The sequence below is a fragment of the Saccostrea cucullata genome, unplaced genomic scaffold (assembly GCF_032062105.1).
Source record: "Saccostrea cucullata isolate Sc308-1 unplaced genomic scaffold, CSIRO_AGI_Scuc_v1 ctg4185, whole genome shotgun sequence".
Taxonomy (NCBI): domain Eukaryota; kingdom Metazoa; phylum Mollusca; class Bivalvia; order Ostreida; family Ostreidae; genus Saccostrea; species Saccostrea cuccullata.
Window position 1 is genome coordinate 897 of NW_026939466.1, and position 17201 is coordinate 18097.

The 17201-nt window shown below is 35.2% G+C and overlaps 2 protein-coding genes across 2 annotated transcripts; both read left to right on the plus strand.

Moving 5' to 3' along the window:
* Nucleotides 1–675: 675 nt before the first annotated feature.
* LOC134253070 (nuclear pore complex protein Nup205-like) lies at nucleotides 676–2427 on the plus strand (the record flags this gene model as incomplete). Its single annotated transcript, XM_062735585.1, has 5 exons — nucleotides 676–831; nucleotides 1021–1117; nucleotides 1515–1656; nucleotides 1982–2117; nucleotides 2251–2427. Coding segments are annotated over 4 exons (527 nt in total), but the record flags the coding sequence as incomplete, so codon positions are not given.
* Nucleotides 2235–8657, plus strand: LOC134253071 (nuclear pore complex protein Nup205-like). The gene is made up of 4 exons (XM_062735586.1): nucleotides 2235–2427; nucleotides 2738–2818; nucleotides 8119–8285; nucleotides 8430–8657. The coding sequence occupies exons 1-4, from the start codon at nucleotides 2235–2237 to the stop codon at nucleotides 8553–8555; spliced, it is 567 nt and encodes a 188-aa protein (XP_062591570.1). The 3' UTR covers nucleotides 8556–8657.
* Nucleotides 8658–17201: the final 8544 nt, after the last annotated feature.

Consider the following 17201-nt stretch of genomic DNA (forward strand, 5'->3'; position numbering starts at 1 on the left):
ACGGGTTTCTGTGAGTGAGGATTCCTCACTTTCAGACACGGAAGCCGTGTCCGTGTCTTGGACATGCAGAACCTGTGCAGCTTTTTAAAAACCCGTACGGATTCCGTGTCTTAGCCGTGCCCAAGCCGTGCCTATTCCGCCTCGAACTTTCATACGGGATAATGTTGAATATGTAAGGGTCGAGACAGACTTGTCTCACAGCCGGTATCGTTGGCTGTCCCTGTGAGAAGGAAGTGCCCCGCACATCACATTGAACAATAGAAAACGTACCACCAAAACTGCTGGCCAATAAAACTACCGTATATGCTCACCTATAAGTCGGTTTTTTGGGAGTCAATCTCTGGTCAAAAACTCTGTGTCCGACTTATAGGCGAGCTATACAAAGAATGGTTTTTTATGAGGTTAACTCATCTGAAATACAAGCTTATTGAATACAAGGTGGACGGACTTATAGGCGAGAATATATACGGTACGTTACATGTAATGTCAAAGGTCGACAAGGTCAGCCAGTCAGAATAAGCATTAAACATGCAAAGTGAAAAGTGCAATGATGGCAATGAGAACTATAAAACAATTTGAGATAAATATTCTTTATTAATTATTTATTTACTAAAAACCACTGATTTGCCACACTATATGACAAAGGCTAATAATGATGTTTCCTTTTTCTGACAGAGGCAGGAGGTGATGGGGAACAGCTGAGACAGGAAAATGTGGCGACCATTCTGTCGACAACTTCATGGACAATATGGTGTGTGGCGATGCTTGTGATGGACATGATGTACGTAGGATGGGTAAGGAGTAGTGCTGTACATCTATCTGTCCAAACTTGTAGGTCTTCCATTACTATCTTATTTTACCCCCACATTTGTCATATTGCATATAATAAAACTTTAATCGTAACTCAATCAAAATTTTTGATTTAGCATTAGTCCATTGATTTTCAATATTGATTTAAAATTTAAGGGCTCTGACATATAAATACAAAGTGACTGTGTGTTTTAGTTTGTTGACTTGAAGGCAGAGTCAGCCGTGGGGGCTCACACCTTGTTACAGTGTGGAGTCATGCAGAGACTGGCGGATGTGTCTTATTTGACCTTCGACCTTACTTTGACAGGTAGGTGTGTCAGGGTCTTGTGAATGTCTATAGAAATCAAAAATGTCAAAGTCCGTATGAAAAGGTACAACTTTATCAAATAGCAGTTTAAGATTTACAGTTTGGAGGTTTGTATATATACTGAATGAGGGTTAAAAGTTTTGTAAGTACTGTATACAAGGAAATTTTCGCCCCTTTTCGCCCTACGATCTTTTGAGCGAATTTAAAACCGGGCGAATTCAAAGAATACAGTAAAATTTCTTAATCAAAACCATGATTGGGCGAATTTAAAACGGGGCAAAAATGTTTGCAAGTGTGAAAGGGCGAAAATAAGACGGGGCGAAAATAATCCTGTATACAGTATTGCCCGAGCAATTCATACGTGCATTGATTATTGACCGTATTGTACGTTTTACAGAGATGAAGCCAGTGTAGATACAGAGGAGGACTTCCTGCCCAGCTCAATGGCCCGTTATCGTCAACTTCTCTTTGCCGCCCTCAAATTCTGTCTGGCCATGCTGACCTCACTGGGCATAGAAAACCAGGACTGTGGCAATCAGGTGAATAGTTTGTACAGCTATATTTTTTTAATGCAGAGCCCCTCATGGACTCAAAGTTTTATATAGATAGTTCCCTAGAAAGTCAGCATATCAAGTAGAATTTGTCATGCTTTTACTTATGGGTATCAGTATCAATTTACATTTTCTTGTAGACATAATTTTATAGCATACTTAAAAATAGATTAGAATCGAGTAATTGATAGACATTAAAAAAAATATTGTCATGGGAATGTAATTTTATGGGTAAGAGTGACCCATGGAATCCAGAAATATCAGACCCCCACAAACATGTTACAGTATTGTTCATCATTCCATGCTTTTATAGGTGATGCAGTTTATCTTATCTCACGGAGAAGTTTTCCACAGAATTCTACGAGACAGACAGCCCAGGAGTTTAAGTCTCCCAGCTCTACGAGAACTAGCTCTAACTACAGCGGTACTGACCCGAGCTAACTAGAGAGGTAAATACTGTTATGTTTGTCAAGCTGATTCTGTTCATTATGAAATTTTCACTGGTAGTATTGTTTATCACAAGTTCCTTAAAAATTGTTCAAACTATGTATGTATCTTTGTTTCTAATGTTGTACAAAACAGGCATTCCAGATGCGGAATTTGATGACCTTGACCCAGCTGGAATAGAGTTGAAAGGTCAAAAGGTCAGGATTGAGAGACAAATGTTGGCATCGATGCCAAAGTACTGTATATCTGAGAAAGTCAACAAACAAATTAAGTTACTGGAGTCTGACAAGTCGACTCGGGGGAAGGACTTGAGTTCGGAACTCGCAGTGGTATTTTTAGAAGTGTCCTCCAAAACAACAAATTTAAGGACATATCTTGTCAGATTGATCAATTAAGTGTTGATAAACCTGTCAGAACTGTCAAAAAAATTTGAAGTTGTAAATCTTTAACTTTGAATTTATGTGTGTCAGAAGATATGTCATATCGAAAAAAAAACCAGATAATGGAATTGTTATCCTTATTCTTTCTCAGAAGCCTTTACCATATTGTAAATGTTAAGTAATATCAGCATCACAAAAACATATTGTAACTTTTTGTAATGTCAGTTTTTTTTAATTTGTAGGTCCAACCTCACAGTTTTCTCGTGTCCTGTTCCGGCCGAGTCTGGATGAAGCCCTTGCTAGAGATCTAGGAAGTACTGACGGTAAGTTATTGATAGCACTAGAGGTCAGAGGTCAATAAACTGTTTTATTATGTAGCTAATAAATAGTCTCTAAAGAATACTATCAAAAATCTAGAGAATTCTAGCGTTCAATATCTTAAGGGGGATGTACAAGCCATATTGGATCTAGTCTGGTGTAAACTAAGAAATACCAAGAATGCGCTTAATACTCTACTAAACTAGCCCAAAGTTACTCAAAGTGCTAAGGCACTAATTACCTACTGTTAGAGACCAAAATTAGTAAACAATTAAGTTTATTTTGTCTTAATTAGATGAAAATTAATCATGGTAGAACTGCACAGCTACGTACAGCATTCATGAGATGAAAAATGCATTGAAAATGGAGTTAGTTTGATTCATTGATAATATGGCTACAACCATTTGTTTCGTTTTTTTCTTGTCATTATCCATAATTCTTGAAAATTTGATTTTTCATATGGTGTCTTCCTGAGGCCATGTGTTTATTTTGGTCCGCCATTCCTCTGTCACACAGAGTTCGAATAACAATGATTTTAGAATAAATGCGACCATAATAACATCAAGACAAGAAATTACTAAGTAATAATCATAAGTTAAAATTACTTACTACTTTTATTTGTTGCATCGCATCGTCTGATTAATGTAAAAACGCGATTTTAACCTCACTCCAGCAAATCGGGAAAAACTGTTCTGTTTACAACTCGAAATTCCTCGTTAGTATTAATTCACTAAGCACATGGTTGGCATGTGCATATATCTGCTGTGGATAAATCTGTTTATTACCATGATTATATTTAATTTTTATGGAACAAGTCTTGATAATTTGTTGGTTACTTTAAAACTCAAGAAAAAAAGATAAAAATGTCCTAAACATATGTGTTTACGGTGGGTCTTTTTTCTGTGGCGATAGAAGTTATTTTCAAATGGGGCACTGCAAGGAGGATGCTTGGCATTTAATTTGAAAATGTTAAACAATATGCAGTGCATGAAAAATAAATTGTAATTACATGTCTTACATTCGAAAAGTTGGTACATATGTCTATTTTGTTTAGAAGTTAGATTGAAAAAATAGGCAGTTATAGGATATCCTTCAGGCACCTCACATAAATAGCTGGAATGTTTGCAATGACCCACACATTGTATGGAGTAATGTTTGGACACAAAAACGCATCATGTCTCATTATGTTGACTACGTTGTAAGCTCTCGCTCATTGAACATACGAATCTTGATAAAATATAATGAGTTGTTTCTATGAAATTTAGAAGCGAGCACAATGTTTGCAAAGAAAGGTCCATTGCATATATGCTATGTCTATCATCGCAAAAAAAGTGAGTGCTACCCCCCCCCCCTCCCTCCCCCGAAAATCCTATGTTTGTTTTTCAAAATAGTGTCAAAGATTTTTAAAAAATTGCATTACTAAGTATGTGATGGAACATGTACTAGCCTTATAAGACCACTTGTTATAAAAATATTTGGTTGCCCTCTCCCCCGATCTACTGCCTAAAATGGCCCAACTTATTTTATTAACATTCCATTACACGATATTTTTTTCTTTTTCTTCCGTCAACAATTCTGTTTAGATTTTAAGGATTTTTTTTCTCACCTATAGATACGGACCCAATAATTTTTCCCTGAGTTGGGAGGACCACCAAACATCATTTTAAAGATGTTTATAGGTTGATTTTTTCTCTTTACTTTGTACAATTGTAATTTTGAAAATATGGGCAAATAGAAAAAAAAATTTATTTATTAAATCTCCTAAACCACTCTGAATGATTTCATGCCTTTTCAACTGTTGCTCCTCTGTAATGAAAATTATAAATGCATGTTTATTTGACACAGTATACGAGGGGTGATCAAAAAGTAAACAATATCTTAGGTATTTGATATTTATATTATTGTTGAAATATTCAAGTATTTTTCAAAGTATAAAATTTTAATTACAGGTCTTTGATAGCATATTGCTTTATTAAAAACACATCCCTTTTCAAACTTGCTTTCACCGGGCAACATAACAAGTATCATATTTAACCCCCCCATCTGCCTTCCTTCACTAAAGCGATATCCAATCATTGATTGAAATTATAGGAAGCTTTTCGTCAAAAGTACCTGAATAATGACGTCGTTTTCAGATTGTGACATCACAAACAAGGATCAAAACTTCATCATATGCTATTTATAGAACTTGTGTTTGGCTATCTAATCTGAACTGTGGTTTTGTTGATATAGAGATTTTTCGCAAAATTTTTGATAACGCTTTGTACTAGTAGGTACTAAAACAAGGTCATTCGTATCAATTTTATGTGTCTAATTTCTTTGTGTTTTATTGTAGATAATTAAATTTTAATAGATAATATAATTTGTTTGTGGCAAACTTACAAACTCTTAATTTTTAACTTTGATGCTGCTCATTTTTCCTTACCGGGAATCAAAGAGTTTAAATTTTTTTATATCAATACGTAAACTATATAACAACTGTTCGATAATAATGCTAAAAATTACTTCAAGCCACACTATAACACCTTTCCTCTTTTAAAAGTGTTCATATTTTTGAAATATTTTGCAACTGTAATTCTCTTCTACATTTAAAGATTGTTATGCCCCTCCATATTAAGAAGAGGTCTGGAAAACAAGATTCTGTGCTAAAAATAGACCACGTGCTGCTATCCATGAACTACTTTCATGGTTCTTTACACTCTTTTTGAAGACAATGGTACCTTGTTTTGAACTTGAAATTATCATTGAAAAGTGCAAAATTTAGACATTTTCTCAACAAATGGTTGTAGAGAGAACATTAATGCACAGTTTGCATATTTTTTTGGATTTTGTAAGGCTCTGCTGAATTCTGTAGCTGCGCAGTTCAAAGGAGCATATCAAAAGCATTTTTCTGCAAAAGTATAGATATGCACAACATGCATTCGGTTAAGCATATTTACTGTATCTTTATCAAAAAGACTTAAAATTTGATCAAAATACAATGTATTTTAGCCATTTGAAGAAATGTTTACATTTTGCTCTCAATTAATGCACTAAAATGGCCGTACATCCCTCTTAACATTTTATTGAAATTTATATACGTATATGAGTATGCCCTTAACATTCCTAATACGTGCGCTCAATATTGAACGCCCCGTTTTTAACAATAAAAATCGTTTAGTCAATTCTCAGAACTAAATAAAAAAAAGAAAGTGGATCTAGGTAAGATGTGTTTATTTTTTACACAAAAAATAAATTATTTATTAAAAAATTAGTATACATGTATTAGACCCAAGCAAACCATAATGCTTGGTAGGGTCATCGGAATGATGAGATATTGAACATTTTCAGGGCAGGTATTAATTTGAATACCAATGCTAAAAATCATTAATTTGATTTTTTTAAAGTTGGAATAATTATTATGAATTATGAGGAAATGTCTTAGCTACATGATATAAGAGCTATTGAACTTGTATTGGTGAATATGGCTCATGCATTTGTACAGCCAACTTGTGTCAATATTAACCGATTTAAGTTCAATAACCCTATAGTATGTTTAATAAACAAGACTTAGCCCTCATCCAAAATATTAATTTATATATGGGAAGGTATTGTTTATAAAAATCCGTTTGTCCATTAATTTTTACAGGATTTGTGATTTTCCTTTAAATTTCAAATTTGGAATGCATGTTACTTGAAGGACAAACTAGCCCAAATGAAAAAAAGGGGGAAACAAAATACTATAACAAACTACTTACAAAACACATGTTTTGAAAGTATTCCGATAGTATAGCAAATCACATGCAAATGAGCTAACAAAACACTATAACAAACTACTAACAAAACACGTTAACAAAATACTTTCGAAACACTCTAACAAGCTACTCACAAAACGCTTCAACAAAATACTTACGAAACACTCTAACAAAATACTAACAAATCATAAGCAACAAATCATCAATAAACCATTAAAATTTGAATTTTTTAAATTATAATTATCAAATCCACAAGTCTTTGAAAACATCTAAACACAATCTCATTTTGAAACATTATAAACACCTTGTTTCACAAAATTTTGAATTCCAGAATTGACATTATCGTTCAATTGACAATAGCGCACCATTCCAACTTTTAAAAACTTGAGAGATATAATTCTTAAGCCATTTCCCACTTCTCCAATCACATACATTTTCACAGAATTTTCAAGTATAATTATAATTCATCATTTAATTCAGTGCTTAAAACTGATATAAGCTGGGTAGTATATGGATTAAAGGTCAATCTTAACATGAACAAAACCCCAATAAAAACAGGCCATATATGTATACACATCCACATTCACAGATTGAAGGTTACTGTAGTCCAGCATAAAAGAACTTTATGTCATGCAATAAATAAATACCTCTGTTATATCCAGATACATCCTGATTATGCTTTTTCCAATCAGGGATCAATATACATGTATATACTTTACATGTCCCTTCATCAATCTCTATGTTTCTCTCTGACCTAGTGCTGGTGGTTTGAAAATTGGCGCAAAACTAGTAATACAGGATGAAAATAGATAACTTGTTCTTGGAAGATTTTACTGCACCTAGATAATTCAACCCTAAACATGTCTGTTAATCAAATGAAATGCTAACAAAATATTAATTTGATGCAGACAAGTATAATGAAACACTTTCAAAATGCAATTTCATTCTGCAGAGTGTAAAGAAACATTAATAAAACACCAACAATGTAATGAAACATAAACAAAATACCATGCCACTCCATCCTGTAAAGTCTTGCATTGATGTTTCATTAAATGCAACACCTTCAAAACATACTAAGAAAATATAAAAGTGTGGTTTGTTAGTGTTTTGAAGATATTTTGCATGTATTTTGTTAGATTTCTTTTTCATTTGGGAGCTACCAAAGTTGATGATATCTAAATATCTCCTCCACTTTGGGTATTTAGCTGGGTATTTAGCAGACAAACTAAGTGCAGAGTAACAATTAGTAAGAATGCCTCAAACGTAATAGTGAAATTCCTAAGCCCTGGGTCAGGGTACTTGAGTAAGAGGAGGGTCCTATTATATATTTGGAGATTTTTTTCTCTACTTTAAAAGGTCATTCTTGTTTCTTAAGGTAAACTTAAAAACATCCCAATCATGATACAAGTACAAGTATTTATTTAAAGTTTCATATATTTTATTTTGCAGTACTTATTTTAAATGTACTTGTAACATATCTTGTTAAGGTAAACTTGAAAAAAGAGGGTAGAGGTCTTTATTTTTAAACACTTTTCTCGTTTTAAATGTACTTGTTACATATCTGGTTACAGACACCTCATTCCTGAGTAGCTGTACGGTCCAGGCCCCCAGTCTAGGGATGGTGGTGTACCAACTCCGTCAGTGTGCCAACCACTTCATGTCTGTGTACGAGAGTCACAAGCAACATCTACGTAAGCGACAGAGTCTGGCTGATCTTAGTACAGACGACCTCAAACAGGTACAAAAATGATAATAAAATCAAAACATAACGTACTACAAAGGATATGAAATCAGAGTAGGTTGTAACTTTTAGTCATTTAGAATATATGTCTTTTATGTATTTTTATTTTTATATTATAATGTTTTTAATCTGTTTATTTAGTTTTCTGGAGTAGGAGAGAAGCTCACATCTCATCAGAGACGGAAACTCTCTAAAACTCGCCTCACCAAAATCGTACACTACAAGGAGGAACTACTGCAGTACTTTGCTTCTATCCTTTATGAATGAAGCAAAATATTAGAATTTGTGCAATGTAAACTTTTTTGTTTGAAGTTGAAGCTAGCTTTTTTCTTAAAAAAAGTTTTGGCAAGTTCTTTGCATTTTCAAACATGAGGACCCATGGAAAAGTGAACTGCCTATATAGGCAGTTACTAGGCAGTTCTTTAGCAGTTTTACTAATTTTTAGCAGTTTTCAAACAGTTTCATGCAGTTTGATTTTTACTGCTCCCTAGTAACTGCTAGGACCTTGGGAGTAAACAGTTTTCCTTAGCAGTTTTTAAGCAGTAATCAGTTTCCCTAGCAGTTATATCTTAGCTGCATATGCTTGAGGACAAGACAGTTTCCTATACAGTTTTGTTAGCAGTATATAAGCAGTTTCCTTGTAAAATTTGATTGGGTTCAAGAGAAATTTAATGTTGGGCTCAATGTTCCAACAAATATAACAAAACAGGAAGCCAACAACTGACCGCCAAACTTGAATTCTGGGTGCCAATTTGTATTGTTGGACAAAGGCTATATAAACCAATGAAGAGGGAGCCTGTGCTGGCCATAAGCTGCATTTAGATTTAATGAAGAAATGATGTAGTCATTTAACAATTGGTAAGTCATTACTATAATATATTTATGTGGCCTTTGATAAAGAGATAAATTGAATACATGTTCTGTTCAAATTTTTTGTTTGAATTAATTAAGGGCATATCATATTAATGATTGCAATCTGTGTCATGATTAATTCCTTTCCATTTACAGACTTTTAGAAGAGGAGTGGGACAAAATTCTAGTTGGCATACACAAATTTTTGTGTCTATTTCAAGAATAACAACTGAGATCTGAATGGATGCATCTATAAACCTAGCTGGCTGAGCAATAAATTATGATTACCAAAAGAGTGTCAATTGAAATACTTTTGTGGTTTACATAAGGATAGAAAAACCCAACAATGTACTTGCCTTTAGTGCAATAGGACTGCTGTATAATCAGGACTTAATGTGGGATGAAGTGGATATTTATTGCTGTTACTTAATTTTGACATTTTAATTATACCTTCAGTGTTGAATCTTGTTGAGCATCATAAGCCCTGGGATATATAAGTTTTCTAAAAAGTCAGTGAGTATAACTGCATGGTTGTTAATGTGTTAATAATTAAGATACATGTAAAATTACAGATGCATAAAACAGTACTAGTGTTTAAATTTTTATTAAACATTCATCATAGCAATCTCTGATTGATTGATTGTGTAGTTAATCAATTGTACAAAATACAATAAATTAAAATGTAACAATTGATATATTATTGCTATGTATTAAAAGTTTGATACGAGAAAACCTCTTTGTGACTCATTAATATTTATGTGATAAAAGGGAAATAGATAAGCAGTATACTGGAAGTCCACAAGCAGTTAGCAAAAACTGCTAAAGTAACTGCCTATGAACTGCTTAAGTAACTGCCTATGAACTGCTAAGAAACTGCCTATGAACTGCAAAGAAACTGGTAAGGCTAAGAAAACTGCTTATAAATTGCAAAAGGTTTGTTCATCCATCAGCAATCTGGGGAAGGTTAAGTAACTGCTCTAGGACTGCTTAAATGTTTAAACTGTTAAGGCTAAGAAACTGCTTAATAACTGCCTTCCACTTTGCCATGGGGATGGGTACACTGTAGAGGCATTGAAAAGCAAGAACAAACATTATTTGAAGTAATCTCCCTTTACTATGCTGCAGACATCTTGAAGGAAAAAGAGCACCAAAGACCCAGATTTTTACATCATTTCCTGGTTGAACAAGATGATCCAGAGTAATGAATTGGTAGGCTTTTGCTGATTGGCTGAATTCAGGTATGTGGATATTTTCATTTTAAAGTAAAAATATTAATGTTTGAATTAAATGATGGAATGAGGAAATATTCTAGAAAGTATAGAAATACCAAGGGATAAATAAAGGAGTGGGGTTGATTTTTGAAGTAGAGTGCCATTTACTGCCGAACCCTGGAAGTTGAAAAGGACTGCAAATTTGACCTATAAACGCCGCGGCACAGTATATTTTTTTCACTGTTTTTAATAAGTGTTTAGAATAAATTTTCAAATGATACTAAGTGTTTGTTGGAAAGTGAAATAGTAAAGTGTTGGGAGGGCAAAAGATTTGTATAGAGTTCTACGGGAAATTAATTGGTACCCTTTTCCCTATAGAACTGTCTGTTTATGTTGTGGTGCCACCTGGAGTATTATCTCATTCACTGCATTCCTGTCAATCAGCAGACATCTACGTATCAGAGTCAGACTCGCAGACACACTCAACTCAGGAGGCTTCAAGGTTAGTCAGGATATTTATATCTCATGTCTTTTTATGTGGTACAAACTAATTTTGATTTAATTGTATTGTATGCATGAATATTTATATTTTTACCAGGGTAGAAAGGTAGAGCTGGTTCATCGGGTTGCTTTTATGGTAGAGATGCATCAGACCAGGTCTCAGTTCCCAGGTAGGGGACTGGAGGTCAGCCATCTCTGCCATAAGAAGTTGTGTATCAACCCGATGCACCTTAAACTGGAGTCGCATGCCATCAATCAGGAGAGGATGCACTGTACAGGCCAGGGTTTTTGTACTGAGGCCCACCACCCCAAGTGTATTTTTTAAAGTAATATTTTATTTATAGAAAAAATTGATAAATATTGAAATATTAATCACTCAGTTTTAGAATAGTTGTGTTCAGGGTGCTTTTTTTCTGACCTCGGGTTCGAGATTCCACTAGCATCATGTTTTTCTTATATTTAATTTCTTCCTGATGTTTTTCATACAGTTTGTACATTTTTTTGCGTTTGATAACCCTTTTTGTTTTGTAAGACTGAGACTTTTGGTACGTTTTATTTAATTCATAATCTTTTTGAATCTTATCTAGGGTATGGTCAACCTGGCCACCAGTGGGGATGGGGGCACCAACCCCTGCACAGAGACCTCGGATGGAGCTGCCCGGACCATGATTAGAAGAGTGAGCAGCACTGTGCGCCCGACCAGCAAAGTTTCTCGTGAAAGTAACATTCCGAGGCAGGGATCGCCGCAGAGTTCTGTTGAAGCTTTCGACCTTTTGTGAGTTGCTATTTTTGATCGTCCTGTCCAGTACAGCTGGAGACAACCTATTTGAGATGCAGGCATGGAGCCTTGCCTCGTTCTCGTCAGAAACCGGTATAGTAAAATCTTGACCTAAGTAAGAACTCTTTTTAACCCAATTGTTACTAACTCTGCCTTTGCACACTAAAGAGTGTTTCCTGCATAATGCATGATCCCCCATGTAACACTTCACTATTGCATGTTTGGCATAAGAGATTTTGTTTTTCATTTTATCTGCATCTCCGGCATATGCTGCTTGGGCTTGGTTTATCTCTGCCGTGCATCTGTCAACAGCATCGAGGGCAATGTTATGCAAAAGTTTGGTTTTTCTGCCTTTGTTCTTCTTGGCATGACCTCTAAGAGTTTTTGATCTTTTTTAATTGCCTTTCTGATCGACTCGGACAAGTGTCGAGTGTCAATATAGTGAACAGGGATATTTTGAAGCAGACCGTCCTTGTAGAGGCAATCTGCAGCTCGACCAGCCGAGCTGTCCGGGTCAATGATTACCTCCCTTACTTCAAGGCCATCTTTGCAGAGGAGTTCCGCCATCCCCTCCTGAGCCCATGTAAACTCAACCCCTATGGTACGGTGCATTGGTAGGTTTGCCCCACACACTCCAGGACTGCATTGGTGGTTAGCAGTACCCTCCTTCAGTAAGTGGCCATGTTTTGAACAGATTTTATTTTTTGTAACCATTTTAATTATTTGATGTTTTGATTTAACATTTTCAGCGAATGAGTACACAGTCTGTGTTGCCGGCTGGAAGGGTGTCTCACCCACCCCCGAGTACAGGGGGTTATTGTACATGCCATTGCACTGTACGGGGATGGCATGTGGGGTGTCACTTCCCCTTCGAGTGTTGACATCCACCAGCTGGCGACACTGGTTACTCATGTCAGCTGCATTTAGGGTCTCTATTATGGGCATAATTTTATTCGATGTTTTTTGTAGGGACATACGAGAAGGAGGGGATGTGTTAGTAGAAAGAAGAATTTTCCTCACCCCATCATTGCCTACAGGGGTTTGACTAAGGCCCACCTGAAGCCCATAATTGACAGTGGCAGCTTTTCTACCCCGGGCTTTGGACTCTACTTCCTCGTACAATTTATACTGCTTGGATGTGTAGCCGCACTTGGTGCAGCAGAGGCCCATTCTGCATCCCAGGCCCCGCCTGTCTTCGGTAGCCAGGTCCCATGTGAGTGGTCCATCACAGCCTGGTTTCTCATGCCGGTGGACTCGCATGACCTCATTCCACATCTCGGCTGTTTTTCTCAGATGTAGGAGTCTATGGGAATTTTGGTTAGCCAGCCTAGGTAAATATGTAATGTATCATTTGTATGTAACTGTTGAGAGTGTACAGAGCATGCGAGTAGATATTAGAGTTACTTCCCTTAACCCATCTAACAAGATATAGAGATTTTTAGCATGGTTTAATTAGGGCCCCGCAAGGATTTGCGGGTGCCCTATAGTAATCACTCTGTCTGTCCGTCCGTCTGTCTGTCTGTCTGTCCGTCTGTCACTCTTCCGTCCACAAATTTTCTGTTTTTTTCTAATAACTTTTTTTATGGTTGCCCAATCAAGTTTAAATTTGGTTTGGTAGTTTAATAGGCAGAAATACATATTTTGATGCTAAGTTTGATTCTCTATGTCTTCTAGTTTGGAGCTGGGGTGGTGGGGTAGATTCCTTAACTATGCATAAGAATGAACGGGCAACTTTTTTTATGGTTGCCCAATTAAGATCAAATTTGGTACGGTAGTTCAGTAGGCAAAAATACATATTTTGATGCTAAGTTTGGTTCTCTCTGTCCCTTGGTTTGGAGCTGGGGTGGTGGGGTAGATTCCTTAACTTTATATAAGAATGCATTTGCAAAGAGAGATAACTGCTGAAGATGTTCCCATTCAGTAAACTGAATGCTACTAGGAGTCCCATGGGATTAATTAGCTTTCCTCCTGAAGAAAATCCAGAGCATTATCTTTATCTGTCACATTGAGATTAATTACCACCTCTGTCTGCAAATGAAGTTTGTTTTGAAGTTAAATCAATTTGGAATGCTATGAACACTCTGAAATGTGGATTTAAATATAAATTTTTATTATTTATTTTTGTTTGATAGTTATGATTTCATTGAATCCAAAAAAAAAGAAATAGATTAAAGAAGATTTTTTGATTTACCAGGGTACTTTTTTTCACTTTTTTCCTTTTTTTTTTAAAATATATTAATTCAAGAATGTTTTTAATTTTTAATGTAGTTGTATAAAAACCCCATTCTATCATTAATGCTGAAAAAGTTCTTATTGTAACTTTAGAAGAAAATGATGAGAGAGGTACAATTAATCCCTTGGGATTAATTATGTAGCCTGCTGCAGAAAATTTAGTAGGCTTCTCTTTATCTGTCACTTTAAGATTAATGAAAACCTTTGTCTGCAACTGCTGTTTGTTTGAAGTTAAGGTCAAGCCTTCATGATATTTGCATTCATTGAAGGCTGGCATTTTATATAACACAAGATTCATAATTGTTTAAATATAAATTCAATGTTAAGTTGTTCTTTACTGCCTAATGTAAATACAAGAATATTATTTTCAGGTTTTTGAATATTCAGGAATTATGTTGAAATTTTAAGAATACAGTTGCTGTTGCTTTTTCTTTGTACATTTATTAATCATTCTGTAAGCTGCACCCTTTTAATTCTACCCCATGGCGGGGCCCTTGCTGACTGGTCAGTTTTCTAGTTTATTTTCTGATGGACTTAAAGCTTGTAATTTTTTTTTGAAATACTGATAGGACTTTTAAATGCATGTATGTAAATTGATCCTGCATGTATTTACATGTATTTACATGTAATAGTGTTAAATATGTACCCCACCCTTATAAGGTCATTTTTTTTATATTTAGCCTTGTAAGAAATAAGTAATGATTAATATTTAAGAATATTTTGAAAAATAAGGATTATTTGTAATTGATTTATTCAAAATTTGACTTACTGTTCTGATTCATTCACATTTAGGCCCTCTTGAAGACTTTCATTTTCTGCCTTCCTTGGCCTTAGGAGATGGTGGAACCGAGGCCGGACAAGCATTTCCTGACCTTCTGCAGATGGCGGAGTCGCCGACACCATCTGATGCATTTCCACAGATAGTCTGCTGTACGGTGCAGGTACATTTTCCATTCCTTTACTTTCCACCCCCTTATTGTGAGGCACATTTTGGGGTTTGAAACTGTACTTATTTCCTTTTTGAAATTTTGGCATGGCTTTCAATTCCCTTTTTCTAGTTTTGGATTTCAGTATTTTGGCAAATATACAGAGCTGTTTAAGGCTACAGAGACTGAACTCTAATGTGTTATCAAAATAAGGGATTTTCTCTTGTCTCAGTTAATTATAAACAAAGAAGATGGGGGGCACCTGCTATTTCTCCAAGTAACATTAGATAGGGGGTGGTGAAACTTTTTGCACATACTTAATCAGCAGGGAGGACCAGATAAGAATCATTAGCTTAACTAGGGTCCTGATTGATTTACTTCTCACAATCACTAAAAAGATTGCTAATAAATCTTTTTGAAATATCAATATTTTGCCTCATTTTCTAAGTTTTCATTAAATTTTGGAAGTTTTCTAAAATTCTGGGTAGAATCCACCCTTATGAAAAAAATGACACAGTTTATAGTTAATATCATTTTATTTACATTTCAAAACAAAAACATGTCAATAAACAAATATTTTATTCATTACAGTCACCAAAACATCCAAATATGAACACGGCTCTGACAGTCAATCTCCATGTTGAACTTAGGGAGTACCAGTAAAGTGTCATCACTTGAAATGGTCACAGTATCCAAGACACTGAAGTCACAGAACTCAAATTTCATACATGTACACAGGTAAGTGTCAAGTCTTTAAAATATACAAAATTGACTAATTCCTAGGCAGGTAAATATGTGAGTATAGGAAAAAGAGCACCAAAGACCCAGATTTTGACATCATTTCCTGGTTGAACAAGATGAAGCAGAGTAATAAATGGGTAGGCTTTCACTGATTGGCTGAATTCAGGTAGGTGGGTATTTTCATTTTAAAGTAAAAATATTAATGTTTGAATTAAATGATGGAATGAGGAAATATTCTAGAAAGTATAGAAATACCAGGGGATAAATAAAGGAGTGGGGTTGATTTTTGAAGTAGAGTGCCATTTACTGCGGAACCCTGGAAGTTGAAAAGGACTGCAAATTTGACCTATAAATGCCGCGGCACGGTATATTTTTTTCACTGTTTTTAATAAGTGTTTAGAATAAATTTTCAAATGATACTAAGTGTTTGTTGGAAAGTGAAATAGTAAAGTGTTGGGAGGGCAAATTAGATCTGTATAGAGTTCTATGGGAAATTAATTGGTACCCTTTTCCCTATAGAACTGTCTGTTTATGTTGTGGTGCCACCTGGAGTATTATCTCATTCACTGTGTTCCTGTCAATCAGCAGACATCTACGTATCAGAGTCAGACTCGCAGACACACTCAACTCAGGAGGCTTCAAGGTTAGTCAGGATCTTTGTATCTCAGGTCTTTTTATGTGGTACAAACTAATTTTTATTTAATTGTATTGTATGCATGAATATTTTAACCTCCAATTTTATTTCATACCCTCTGAGAATAAAAAATAGGGCGAACTTAAAAAAAATGACATGACGGAATCTAAGTGAATTAAAAAATTGTTTTGAAAGTTTAAGTGGGCAAATATATAGCTACAGAACTGTAGCTCTCTGCTTGAGAAAATTCGGATCGATAAAGCAGAGAGCTACAGATCCAAGCGTTGTAAAAACCTTCGATTTACGCCGACGATATTTTGTCGCATTTTTTCGTGTATTTTATACTTTTCCCAGTTTTAAAAATAATTTTAAATGGTTTTTAATAATTAATCGTACATTCAACTTCAACTTCTGATCATTTACTTACCTCTCAACGCTAACAAATGGCTGTTTGTGGTTATACGGACGTCGAATTGGAACTCTTTTAAACCGACATTACAAAACTGTATACAGGACTGTTTCGGACTGTTAAAAGGTAGACAAAGTATCAAGTATACGAGTTAAATATATGAATTATTTATAGGTTGCTTTTCTAAAAGCCATAGAAAGCTTAAACTACACGAAATAAATGCCCAAAGTAGCGACAACAAATCGTCGGCGTAAATCGAAGGTTTTTACAACGCTTGGGTCTGTAGCTCTCTGCTTTATCTGTCCGAATTTTCTCAAGCAGAGAGCTACTGTTCTGCAGCTAGCAAATATGAAACTGAATGAAAATAATGTTGCATACAATATTTTTTATCTCGGTGTGTAATGTACTTCTAGGTTGTGATTGCTGATTAGTTAATTAATGTTTACAGATTTGATTGGGATTTCCCACTCATCATTCCAGATAGTGATTTCTGATTAGTTAATCTTTAATTTTTCACAGATCTGACAGGAATTTCTTACTCATCACTGGGAGAATCTGATGCCAACTCTTTATCAGACATAGACAGACAGCTTATGAGGGGAGTGACCAGTGAAGATATTGAGACACTG

Bases quoted from the DNA above. Each gene is read 5' to 3' on its own strand.
- LOC134253071 (XM_062735586.1), top strand. From the start codon at position 2,235: ATGTTGTACAAAACAGGCATTCCAGATGCGGAATTTGATGACCTTGAC. The intron at 2,819-8,118 runs GTAAGTTATTGA...ATCTGGTTACAG, and splicing joins AGATCTAGGAAGTACTGACG to ACACCTCATTCCTGAGTAGC. The intron at 8,286-8,429 runs GTACAAAAATGA...CTGTTTATTTAG, and splicing joins GTACAGACGACCTCAAACAG to TTTTCTGGAGTAGGAGAGAA.